At 40.7% G+C, this 12,500-nt stretch overlaps 1 protein-coding gene across 1 annotated transcript in view; it reads left to right on the forward strand.

Moving 5' to 3' along the window:
* LOC127003629 (uncharacterized) overlaps nucleotides 1-10,901 on the forward strand; it is a gene marked incomplete at its 5' end in the record, with an annotated part of 15,988 nt that extends 5,087 nt beyond the window's left edge. Inside the window, 3 exons of the mRNA XM_050870537.1 lie at nucleotides 7,605-7,738; nucleotides 9,234-9,468; nucleotides 9,958-10,901. Coding sequence (XP_050726494.1) covers nucleotides 7,605-7,738; nucleotides 9,234-9,468; nucleotides 9,958-10,061 — 473 coding nt within the window. The remainder of the gene's footprint in view (nucleotides 1-7,604; nucleotides 7,739-9,233; nucleotides 9,469-9,957) is intronic.
* Between the last annotated feature and the right edge of the window lie 1,599 nt (nucleotides 10,902-12,500).

A 12,500-nucleotide genomic window follows, 5' to 3' on the forward strand; every position in this document is an offset into this window, starting at 1 on the left:
CAAAGCATAGTCATATCCTTTCAAGTCGTAGTAGTAGTAGTAGTAGTAGTAGTAGTAGAAAACAGTCATATCATATTACTGCATTTTTTATTCTTTTTACGGTGAACGGGGCAGACCAATGATTGAATATATATAAAATAGAAATAAATTGTCGATGAAAATAAATAAAAATTATGCCAATTAACTTCCACGTCGCAATAGCATCAGTAGTAGTAGTAGTAGTAGTAGTAGTAGTAGTAGTAGTAGTAGTAGTAGTAGTAGTAGTAGTAGTAGTAGTAGTAGTAGTAGTAGTAGTTGACCGGATATATTACCAATCAAAATGAAAGGGGAGAAGACAACCCTCAAGATATTATGTCACTAAGGAATGAAATCTCCATAAACAGAGAAGAAAAACAGAGAGACACTCTGAGTGACCTAATGAGAGAACTCCCAGAAGACACAAGGAGGAGGACAGATATTGCACAGGAAGTGGGCGCTTCAAACTGGTTAACCACACTACCTATCAGGGCAAAAGGCTTCAACTTAAACAAAAAAGAATTCACTGATGCCCTTGCCCTGAGGTATGGCTGGCCAGTGGATGGGCTCCCAAACATGTGTAACTGTGGCTCACCCTTCAACCAAAATCATGCCATGACATGCAAGAGAGGAGGTTTCGTCTGCATGAGACATGATGAAGTAAGAGACGTAACAGCTCAGATGCTGAAAGAAGTCTGCCACGACGTGACTGTGGAACCCATGCTGCTCCCTCTGCAAGGCGAACACCTCGCTAGACGCACCGCTAATGTTTCGAACGAAGCACGAGTGGATGTTAGCGCCAGAGGGTTTTGGACTCGTGGACAAAGGGCATATTTTGACATAAGGATCTTTGATCCCATGGCCCATTGCCACAGAGACCTGACCCTTGATGCAGCCCACAGAAGAAACGAACAAGAGAAGAACAGAGCATATGAAGAAAGAATACAGAATGTGGACCAGGGCTCCTTCACCCCAGTAGTATTCACGACGGCAGGAGGGATGGGACCAAGGGTGCAGAGCTTTTACGCAAGACTCGCCGAAACACTGGCGGATAAGAAACAGCAGCCAAGAAGCAGTGTGGTCGCCTAAATGAGATGCAGGCTGTCCTTCTCCCTCCTGAGGTCAGCCTTGGTCTGCCTGAGAGGAACCAGGTCACCTGCACCCAAAACCACCCACATTGCCGACCTGGACTTTGAGGCGACGGTGGTTGATAGTCGTATCAACCACAAGCTCTGTTAGCTTAAAAATAATATGTTTAGTAAGGTTTGTAATATTAAATAAAGATGGTTGTCGGCCACAGTCATTGGCGGGGTGGGGCCAATGAATTGCTTTGTGAAAGGATATGAGAGAATATACCGCTCACAACCCAACTCCAATAGATGGAGGCCCGTAGTAGTAAAAAAGTAAAAAAGTAAAAAAAAAAAAGTAGTAGTAGTAGTAGAAGTCTCAGAAGAAAGGCAACAGGCCCAAAAAGACGAGCTGGACCGTCTTACACACCACCTGTCCACAGAAATGGGTGGAAAAATACACACAGCACAGGAGGCAGGCGCCTCTAACTGGCTAACGTCATTACCAATCAGAGCAAAGGGCTTCAGCCTCAACAAACAAGAATTTGTCGACGCCATTGCTCTGAGATATGGCTGGCCGATTGAGGGACTGCCTGATCTCTGTGCATGTGGATCACCAAATGATGTCACCCACACCATGACATGTAAAAAAGGAGGCTTCGTCTTCTATTCGACACGATGAAGTGAGGGATCTGACAGCCAGCATGCTCGGGGAGGTATGCCAAGACGTCACTACCAAGCCGGCACTGCTTCCCCTGGACGGCGAACACCTTCGGTACAGGACAGGACGGCCAATACCTCACAGGAGGCACGGGTTGATGTAAGTGCCCGCGGATTCTGGGTGCACGGACAGCGGGCGTTCATGGACATTCGCATATTCGACCCGATGGCTGCCTGTCACCGTGAGCTGCCCCTGCAAGCCGCCCACCACAGGAACGAGCAGGAGAAGACAAGGGCATACGGTGAACGAATCCAACATGTGGATCAGGGCAGCTTCACCCCCCTCGTCTTCACCACATCCGACGGGATGGGTCCCACGGCCCAATGCTTCTACGCACGTCTCGCGGAACTAATCTCAGAAAAGAAGCATCAGCCAAGGAGCCACGTTGTCGCCTGGATGAGGTGTTGCCTCTCGTTCTCCCTGCTCAGGTCGGCCATCCTATGTCTCAGGGGCACCAGACACTCTTGCCCAAAAGCCACCAACATCTCCAATACGGACTATGAAGCCACAGTGGTGGAGAGCGACGTTAGGGTGGGTCGGGAGTGACTTGAGTAGGGAAGGAAAGGGGGATCTGGACGTAATAGATGATAGGTGATTTAGTGCTAGGTAGTATTAGTGGTATGGTTGGATGCCACAGTCATTAGCGAACAGAGTTGGGGATAATGACCTCCAAGCTATGGAGCCCTCCATGATTATGTGTCGGGAAAATAAACAGTAGTAGTGGAAGGAGAAATAGTAGCAGTGGAAGGAGAAGTAGTAGTAGTAGTAGTAGTGGAAGGAGAAATAGTAGCAGTGGAAGGAGAAGTAGTAGTAGTAGTAGTAGAAGTAGTAGTAGTAGTAGTAGTAGTAGTAGTAGTAGTAGTAGTAGTAGTAGTAGTAGTAGTAGAAGCAGGGTGGTCGCCTGGATGAGATGCAGGCTGTCCTCCCTCCTGAGGTCAGCCTTGGTCTGCCTGAGAGGAACCAGGTCACCTGCACCCAAAACCACCCGCATTGCCGACCTGGACTTTGAGGCGACAGTGGTTGATAGTCGTATCAACCACAAGCTCTGTTAGCTTAAAAGTAATATGTTTAGTAAGGTTTGTAATATTAAATAAAGATGGTTGTCGGCCACAGTCATTGGCGGGGTGGGGCCAATGAATTGCTTTGTGAAAGGATATGAGAGAATATACCGCTCACAACGCAACTCTAATAGATGGAGGCCCGTAGTAGTTAAAAATAAAAAAGTAGTAGTAGTAGTAGTAGTAGTAGTAGTAGAAGTAGTGGAAGGAGAAATAGTAGTAGTGGAAGGAGAAGTAGAAGTAGTAGTAGTAGTAGTAGTAGTAGTAGTAGTAGTAGTAGTAGTAGAAAGTAGTAGTAGAAAGTAGTAGTAGTAGTAGTAGTAGTAGTAGTAGTAGTAGTAGTAGTAGTAGTAGTAGTAGTAGTAGTAGTAGTAGTAGTAGTAGTAGTAGTAGTAGTAGTAGTAGTAGTAGTAGTAGTAGTAGTAGTAGGTGGTAAGGGTCCCATTAAAAACCCATATGACCTCTAACTCACGCCACCACCACCACCACCACCGTGGTACCACCACTGACACCTGTCCCCTCTCGTCCTCACCTGCCAGGTAAACAGAATACACAAATCAACGTTACATCATATTATAGCAGCTGCAGGAATTATTTTAGCCTAACATATCGAATCGTCGGGAGACTCCATAAATTATTCAAGGCCCATGCAACATAAATGAAAACCCGGGACACAGGAGGGGGAAAGCAGGATGAATAAATTAGATATGTAAAAATTATTGCTTCCTTTATGTTTCCGCATCTGGGGAGACTAGACACAATAGGACACGGTAAATAATATAAATGAATGACACTTATCACTCGATAATAAATAAAGGAGACAATACTTTCAGTTATTTGCTTATTTATTACTTGATCGTATTCATTTATCTATAAAGAAAAGAAAACGCTATATTCAGTAATTCGTTCATTTATCGGTTTATATTAATTTATCTATAAAAAATGTAGAAAAGAAAACAATATACACAAGTTATCTGTTTATTTACTGGTTTGTCCTATTTATTCATCTATTAAAAGTGAAAAGGAAACATTATACTCAGTAATTTGTTTATCTATTGGTTTATCACATTTATTTACCTATCTACCTATCTATTTATCACATTTATTTAACTATTTACCTATCTATTTATATATTTATCAGTGTACTTATAATTATGAACACTTGAGGAGGAAGGGGACAACACTATAGCTGTGACTCGGGAAGTAGCTACAACACAACAGCGGATCGACCAACTGATGACTTCCTGTTGTTTACCACTTCCCCGGCCCTTCATTACCTACAAACCTTCACGCAAACACACAAAAAACGTAGCCACCAATGATGCAAGAAAAACATTAGGTCTTAATTACGATTACCTGGACTTTCGACACAAGACTCAACACAGTCTAGCCTAATATAGCAATAGCAATATAGCAATTTGTTAACCATTTCATCAGTCTTCCATCACCTTCAAATCAAGACACAGGCACAAAATAACATAGCCATAACACAGCCACTATAAAAAAATGCCAGATGAGCAACATTAGGTCATAACATTACGAATAGACACTAGTAATACGATAGGCAAAACGCATATTATACCCTAACTAAACCCAACCATTTTATTAGCCTATTTCACCCACTCATCTAAAAAACAAGGCAAAAAAAAAAGTACTCATTAGTGATGGCAGACAAACAACATTATTCCGATTAGCTAAACTTTTAACACTACACTTAACACGAATTATAGCCTAATCAACCAGAGCTCCAGCGCATTATGATCTATATTCTCCGCTCTTCATTTCCTTTAAACCTAGACACAAATACACACAAAAATGTAGCCACAAGTGATGCCAGACAAACAACATTAGGCCATATTACGATTAGCGAAACTTTCAACTTTTATCATTATCATTATTACTATTATTATCATTAAACCAGTGGAAAAGGCTGAGCCGAAAGAATACGAATATTATATTTTTTACAAAGCCTGTAACTTTGGAACACCTAAAACACAAGAGAATTAGGCTAAAGGAGATAGAATAGAATATAGACAATTACAAAACAGCTCATAATAATTAATGGAAAGCTCTTAAGGAACGGTCTATGGCTGATTGATATTATTGGAACTCAGGAGACTAATACGTATTGTCTCCTTGGTGGGAACTTATATATCAAGGGAATGGCCTAGGAGGGGAGAACTTGTAATATGAACAAACACAGACACACATACACACAGGTCGTAACATCCAGCGATGGTAACAACACAAGGAGGTCTTCCGATTGCGATAAGATAAACTTTTACCGTAATGACACAAAAATCACGTGTACACCTTATATATTGACCTAGAAAGACCCCACAACTTAACAAAATCTTAACGTCATAATTCTATATAGCCGAGGAAACCCAGAAAATATTAATAAAAATACCTTAAAGCAACGATCGTAAATAGCCTAGAAACCTCAAAACTTTAAATCATAAATAGCCTAGGACACCTCACAATTTATAAATAACAAAATCTTAACGTCAAGATTCTACATAGCCTAAGACCTTAGCTACGAAATAATATCCTAAATAACCTAGGAAACTCCCAACTTAGAAAATAATATCCTAAATAGCCTAAGAAACCCCAACTTACTAATGATATCCTAAATAGCCTAGGAACCTCGAACTTAGAAATCCTATCCTAAATAGCCTACGAACCCTAACTTTAAATTAATATCCTAAATAGCCTACGAACCCTAACTTAAAATTAATATCCTAAATAGCCTAAGAACCCCAACTTAAAAATTAATATCCTAAATAGCCTACGAACCCCAACTTAAAAATTAATATCCTAAATAGCCTACGAACCCCAACTTAAAATTAATATCCTAAATAGCCTAAGAACCCCAACTTAAAATTAATATCCTAAATAGCCTAAGAACCCCAACTTAAAAATTAATATCCTAAATAGCCTACGAACCCTAACTTAAAATTAATATCCTAAATAGCCTAAGAACCCCAACTTAAAATTAATATCCAAAATAGCCTAAGAACCCCGACTTAAAATTAATATCCTAAATAGCCTAACAACCCCGACTTAAAATTAATATCCTAAATAGCCTAAGAACCCCAACTTAAAATTAATATCCAAAATAGCCTAAGAACCCCGACTTAAAATTAATATCCTAAATAGCCTAAGAACCCCAACTTAAAATTAATATCCTAAATAGGCTAAAGAGCCCAACTTAAAATAAATATCCAAAATAGCCTAAGAACCCCAACTTAAAATTAATATCCTAAATAGCCCTTTAAGAACCCAAACTTAAAATTAATATCCTAAATAGCCTAAGAACCCCAACTTAAAATTAATATCCTAAATAGCCGAAGAACCCCAACTTAAAATTAATATCCTAAATAGCCGAAGAACCCCAACTTAAAATTAATATCCTAAATAGCCTAAGAACCCCAACTTAAAATTAATATCCTAAATAGCCTAAAAAAAAAATCTTAGGGTGAGGATCATAAATAGCCTAACAACCCCACAACTTACTATTAACAAATTCTTAACGCCAAGACCCTAAATAGTCTAGGAAACACCACAGCTTAATACACCATCCTCATTACACATGCACGCCTTTTACCTGGCATACGAACACCCCACAACAAACAAACAACTAAATTTTAACACATCTATCTAATCTATCTATCTATCTAATGGTGACCGTCCCGCCTCCAAGATCTACCTGACCTACCAAAATAAACGTCCACACTTTAGACACTTAACCAACAAAATCTCAAAATTACAAGTAAAAGGGCAAAAAATAGCACTCTGGAAAAGGAAACTCACGATCAGAGACGTTGAGTACATACTATTCCCTTTATGGATTGGTCACTTTAGACACACATATATTGCCTTAAAAATAGCCCCGCCGGAATCTTACCTGCACTACACAGCACCCTGAGATTGCAAGGTTCTTTTTCTCCTGTCTGAGATGGCGATAATCCACAGTGTAATAATATTGGCGCAAAACACAATGGAGTCTGAAACGAAGCACCGAGTCAAGCACACTATCCCGAGTCCTTCGAACCGTGACCAGCGCTCCCAGATTATCGTACTGAGAGCATCGTATTTTTTTTCGGTTTCCTCACAACTATTGCAAAAGGAAGACACCAGTAATTAACCATTTCAACGATAACTATAAATAAATCTAACTATTGAGGTGGAGGAGACAGTTTTGGGGTCGGAAATCGGAAAATATAAGAGGCTGAGTACGACAATCTGGCAACGCTGACTCTGACTGTCCCTAGACTGTGCGCCATGCAAAGTAGTGCCGCAGTATATCTTTTATTTCTTTTCCTCTACTCTTTTTTTTTTTTTTAGATGTGCGGGGGATTCACTAGTTTAATTCTATGTATGCTTATTCTTATTAACCTTTTAATTCATTGGGTGATTGAAATAATTGACTTTTTTTTCCGATTAAGATTGAACAGGGAAGTAGAAGCATGATATAAGACGAAATAACTAATAATCTCTTTAGGCCGTAACAAGAAAAGTCACCGATCACAACAAAGCAAAAGGATAACTAAGCAATAAGCAAAACAATGAAGTTTACCATGATATTGCACCTCAGCGGGAAAAGGATAGGTATATAACTATCTGTGGGATCTGAAAACATTAGAAGATAACTGTAAAATGCAACTTCTTCTCTGTCTAAATCTATCTATCTACCTATCTATATCTATCTATCTATCTAATATTGACCGTCCCGCCCCCAAGATCTACCTGACGGCGCACCTGTCATCTCGGGCGTCAGGAGTCAGTACTTACCTGGGGACTGGGTGGACCTTACCTGCACCTCCGCCAAGTCCAAGCCAGCAGCCATCCTTAACTTCACCGTCAACACAAACCCTGTAAGTCCTTAAGTCCGGATGTATTTCAGAAGTCCACAACGAAACCGAGATCTTGCTGTAAGTCTTGAACTGATATTTTTCCTTTTTCTTTTTTTAGTTTCTCCTATTGAATATTTTTTTCTTCTTCAGTATTTCCTCTTTTTTTCTTGGTGTTGTTTTTTTATTCCTCGATGTTCTTCACCTTTAAAATTCTCATCTGTTCACTTTCCATTTCATATTTCTTTCTTTCATTAATTTCACTTTTTGTTAGTTTTCTTTTCTATTTCTTTTCCAAACTCTGATTTTTTTTTCTTCTTCAATGTTCTTCACCTAAAAAAAAATATAATCCTTTCACTTTCCGCTTTATTTTTTTCTTTCCTTCTCCTTATTTAAGTTATTTCACCTCTTCCATGTTTATTTTCTTTTTCGTAGTTTCTCTTTTTCAACCTCCCAGATTTTTCCTTCCAAATTCTTCTTGAAAATCTTTGCTATTCTCCTGTTGGTCTCTTCGTCACTCCTCCCTTTCACTCTTTTCTTCCTCTTGAGTTCTTTTCCCCAGCACCCTTCCCTCGTCATCCCTTTCTTTCACTAGTAGGCTAAACTCTCTCTCTCTCTCTCTCTCTCATATCGTCTGGTTTTCTCTCTTTTTAGGGGTCGGCTCAATTATTTTCGATTTTCTTCTTGCAATCCTCCTTCGCTTCCCTCTTCTGGCTTTTCTTTCTCTTGTAACCCTTCCTCCTCCTCCTCCTCCTCCTCAAGTCTTCGTTCTTCTATAAAAACCTTCCATCACTGGACTCCTTCCCCTCTTCCTTCGCCCACACTCATACAGCATCCTCTTCCCTCTTAATCCTTCCTTCGACTGTAAAAACTTTCCCTCACCACATTCCTCCTCCTCCTCCTCCTCCTCCTCCTTTGAAACTCTCTCCCTATCTATATTCATTCCTACAGCCTCCTACTGATGATATTCCTTTTAAACTATTCGCTCGTTAAAGATATATTTCCTTATTCTGTCCTCCTCCGGCCTTCTCTTTCTCCTCCTCCTCCTCCTTCTCCTCTTCTTCTTCCTTAACCATTCATTCTTCATCACCTATCCCTCTTTCTCCTTCACGTTCTTTTCTTCGTCTTCTTCCTCAATCATCATCTTATCTTCCTCTTTTTGCATCCTCCTCTTCCTCTTTTTCTTCTTCCTCAAGCACACGTCCTTCATCACCTCTTTCCTTCTCCTTTTCTTCCTCCTCTTTCTTCTCTTCTTCAATCACTCGTTCTCCATTTCCTCTTTCTTCCTCCTTCTTCTTTTCTTCTTCCTCACAAACTCGTCTTCCCCTCTTCCCCTCTTCCTCCTTCTTCTTTTCTTCACTTACTCTTTCTCTAGTATGTCCTCTTCTTCTCAATCATTCGTCCTCCATTTCCTCCTCCTCTTCGTTCTCCTCGTCTTCTTCTGAATCACTCTATCTTCTATTCCTTTGCTTCTTCCTCAACCACTCGTCCTATATCTCCTCCTCCTTCTCTTCTTCAGGCCCCGACAGGATGGCTGGAAACACAGGTGGACAAGGAGGATGATGACAGACTTTTCACGTCCAAGCTGCGCCTCCGCTTCTCCCTGCTGCCGAACTTGCTGGAGGAGGAGGCAGGGAGTCTGAAGGTGCGCTGTACGGCCGAAATCCCCGGCGTGTATCTGCAGATTGCTCAAGACGTGCTGACGACGAGGCCGCCCTATCAAGCTCCGGTCCTGGGCTCTTCGGCTCCTGCGGGTGAGTTTGTAATGGTGGTGGTGGTGGTGGTGGTTGTGAATGGCTGTGGTTGGTGGTGGCGGTTGAGAATGGTTGTGGTTGATGGCTGTGGTTATTGTTGTAGAGGTGGTGGTAGTGGGTGTTTAGATAAGCTTGAAAGAGTAGTTGTGCTGGTAGTTGTAATTTTTCTAGTAGTAGTAGTAGTAGTAGTAGTAGTAGTAGTAGTAGTAGTAGTAGTAGTAGTAGTAGTAGTAGTAGTAGTAGTAACAGTAATAGTAGTAGTAGTAGTAGTAGTAGTAGTAGTAGTAGTAGTAGTAGTAGTAGTAGTAGTAGTAGTAGTAGTAGTAGTAGTAGTAGTTTTTGTTGCTGTTTTCATTCTCCTTGCCATTTCTATCCACCAATATATCTGTCTGTCTGTCTATCTATACATCTGTCTGTCTGTCTGTCTGTCTATCTATCTATTTAACTATCCTTACTGTCTATCACAACGCCTTTTTTTCTCATCCCCAGGCCCACGCTGTTATTTGGCCACGCTTCTGCTGTTGCTGCTACTGCTACTTCTGCTGCCGTGGCCAGCGACGCCGCACCTCCACCACCACCACCACCACCTCTGAAACACCACCACCACCACCACCACCACAACCATCACCTGTTCCCTACCCTTCACCACCTCGCTCCTCAAGTCTTCGTCAGCATCTACCAGCAACAGAAATAACAGTAACAAGAACTACTACCACTACTACTACTACTACTACTACTACTACTACTACTACTACTACTACCACTACTACTACTACTACTACTTTAACATGCTGCTGCTGGTTCCTACGTATACAGTGATGGGAATGAAGGGAAAAATAGTGTGTATATTGAAACGTTTTGAAATATGTATAAAATGTAACATGACACACAGCCTCCTCCTCCGCCCACGCCTCCACAACCTCCCTCCTCCTCCCGTAGCAACAGACTGGAGGTGAACCGGGCGATGAAACATTATTGGAACGCGACGAAAAGAACGTGAATAGTTGTCAACATGGAATCAAAGCAGACAGGAGGTGAGCTGGAAGAGGGAACATTGTCATTACTACCGAAAATTGTAGAAAAATCGAAAATTGTCAGGCAGGAATCACAGCAAAGAGAGGTGAGCTGGACGGTGAAATATAAGAACGCGACGAAAAGAGGTGAAAATTATCAAAAAGGAATCACAACAGACAGCGGATTTTATTTTTCCTTTGTTTTGTGCCCTTGATCTGTTTCCTTTACTGTAAAAAAAATAGGAGGTAAGCCGGACGATGAAGCATAATAATTGGAACTTGAAGAAAAAGTGAAAAATGTCAAAAAAAGGAATCGCGTGTAAATGCGTTTGTTATTTATATATTGCTTCTCTCTCTCTCTCTCTCTCTCTCTCTCTCTCTCTCTCTCTCTCTCTCTCTCTCTCTCTCTCTCTCTCAAAACGCCCGTAATTTGCGTATTTATTGGTATTTTCATATTTTTTTAAAGATTTATTTCCCTCAACTTGCGAAGAACAAAAAAAAAGGAAAAGAATTCATGACAGCAAAAATAGAAACGCTAATTATAAAGGCATAAACGACATTAATACTTAGTTACTAGAGGAAAATAAATATATAAATAACAGAACAAACAAGGTTTATAAAATAGATAAGTAAACAAATAAATAGTAGAATGGAAAAACAAATAAATAGATATGCATATAAATAGATGAATGAGTGAAGAAAAATATAAAAAAATCAAGTAACCAACAAAAACTTCAAATCAATCGTTTTCTTCAGCCAATCAGCGCCAAGTTTACGTTCAGGCCGGGATCTTGTTTAGCCAATAGCCGAGGAGATAACATCCCCACCTAACCAATCAGCTCTCGCTCTTTATCCTCAATAGACCTCTTTCCAGAGTTATCTTTCCGCTCACCAGATGTCAGACCGAGCTTTGATAGCAAGAAGTTTCGCATCTTACAGCTCATTTAAGATTAACAAGGGTACTTATTGATTTTTTTTAATATATGAATCTTTGCTGAAGGAATTACTATAAAATAAAGATGAACGTTCGTATTTCCTTAAATTTATAACATAAGAATATAAGGAGTCCACACGAGACCGGTAGCATATGTTATCGATCTGCCACGCCGAACATCACCAAATGATATTTTCCTTTTGATGTATGAATCTCAGGTGAAGATATAAGACCCTATTCATGTATCTAATAGAGATGAGCGTTCGTAGTTCTTCGGATTCATACTATCGATCAGTCACGCCGAATGTCATCAGAGCCGAAACTGTTTTTTACACCAACTGCAATTTCATGTTATTTTTTTTCCGCAATGTGCTTATCGTTATATTATGAAGCAGGTAACTGCGCTATCAACTGACCGTCTTCCATATCAGTTCACTCCATCATTGTGAGAGAGCTCTTAGCAACGGGGACGCTCTGCCCCAAGCAACCACTGACTCTTTGCTGTCCGTCTTCCTGCTCTCTCGTATTTTCATTATTTCTAAAGCAGCAAAGGTACACAGTTGCTGTTGTCCTTGGCGTCGTAAAGGGCCCGCGCTGGTCCAGTGGTGGAGTCTTGGGCCAGTATTCCCAGACGCTTTCGAGTTTCGTCTCTCACAACAAGTATTTCCAAGGCCACAGAGGAGATAAGTCGGGTTATCATGACTGTTTTTCACATTCATGGTGCAGAAAGAGGAACGGGTAGCGGGCTTTTTTTTATTATTGTTTCCTTTTTTTGTGCCCTTGAGCTGTCTCCTTTGTTGTTGTAAATAAAAAAAGGAAGCCTTGTCAAACTATCAATGAGCTCATCAAATTACCCATAGAAAGATCCACAACCACTACGAAAGCCTTATCAAATGTGGGTGTGTACGCCCTGAAAAGTTTGAAAATATGCGCAATAGCCCGATAGTCAGAGAGCCGGTTGTGTTTCCCATGAATCAAGGGAAATAAAGCAAATCAAGACGAGTTAGCACCGACTGTAACGACCCATTTGAAAGTTCCCTGAGTGGCCGATGGTGGCGCTGCCTGTATGTTGAAAATGGTCTACT

The sequence above is a fragment of the Eriocheir sinensis genome, chromosome 25 (assembly GCF_024679095.1).
Source record: "Eriocheir sinensis breed Jianghai 21 chromosome 25, ASM2467909v1, whole genome shotgun sequence".
Classification (NCBI taxonomy): Eukaryota; Metazoa; Arthropoda; class Malacostraca; order Decapoda; family Varunidae; genus Eriocheir; species Eriocheir sinensis.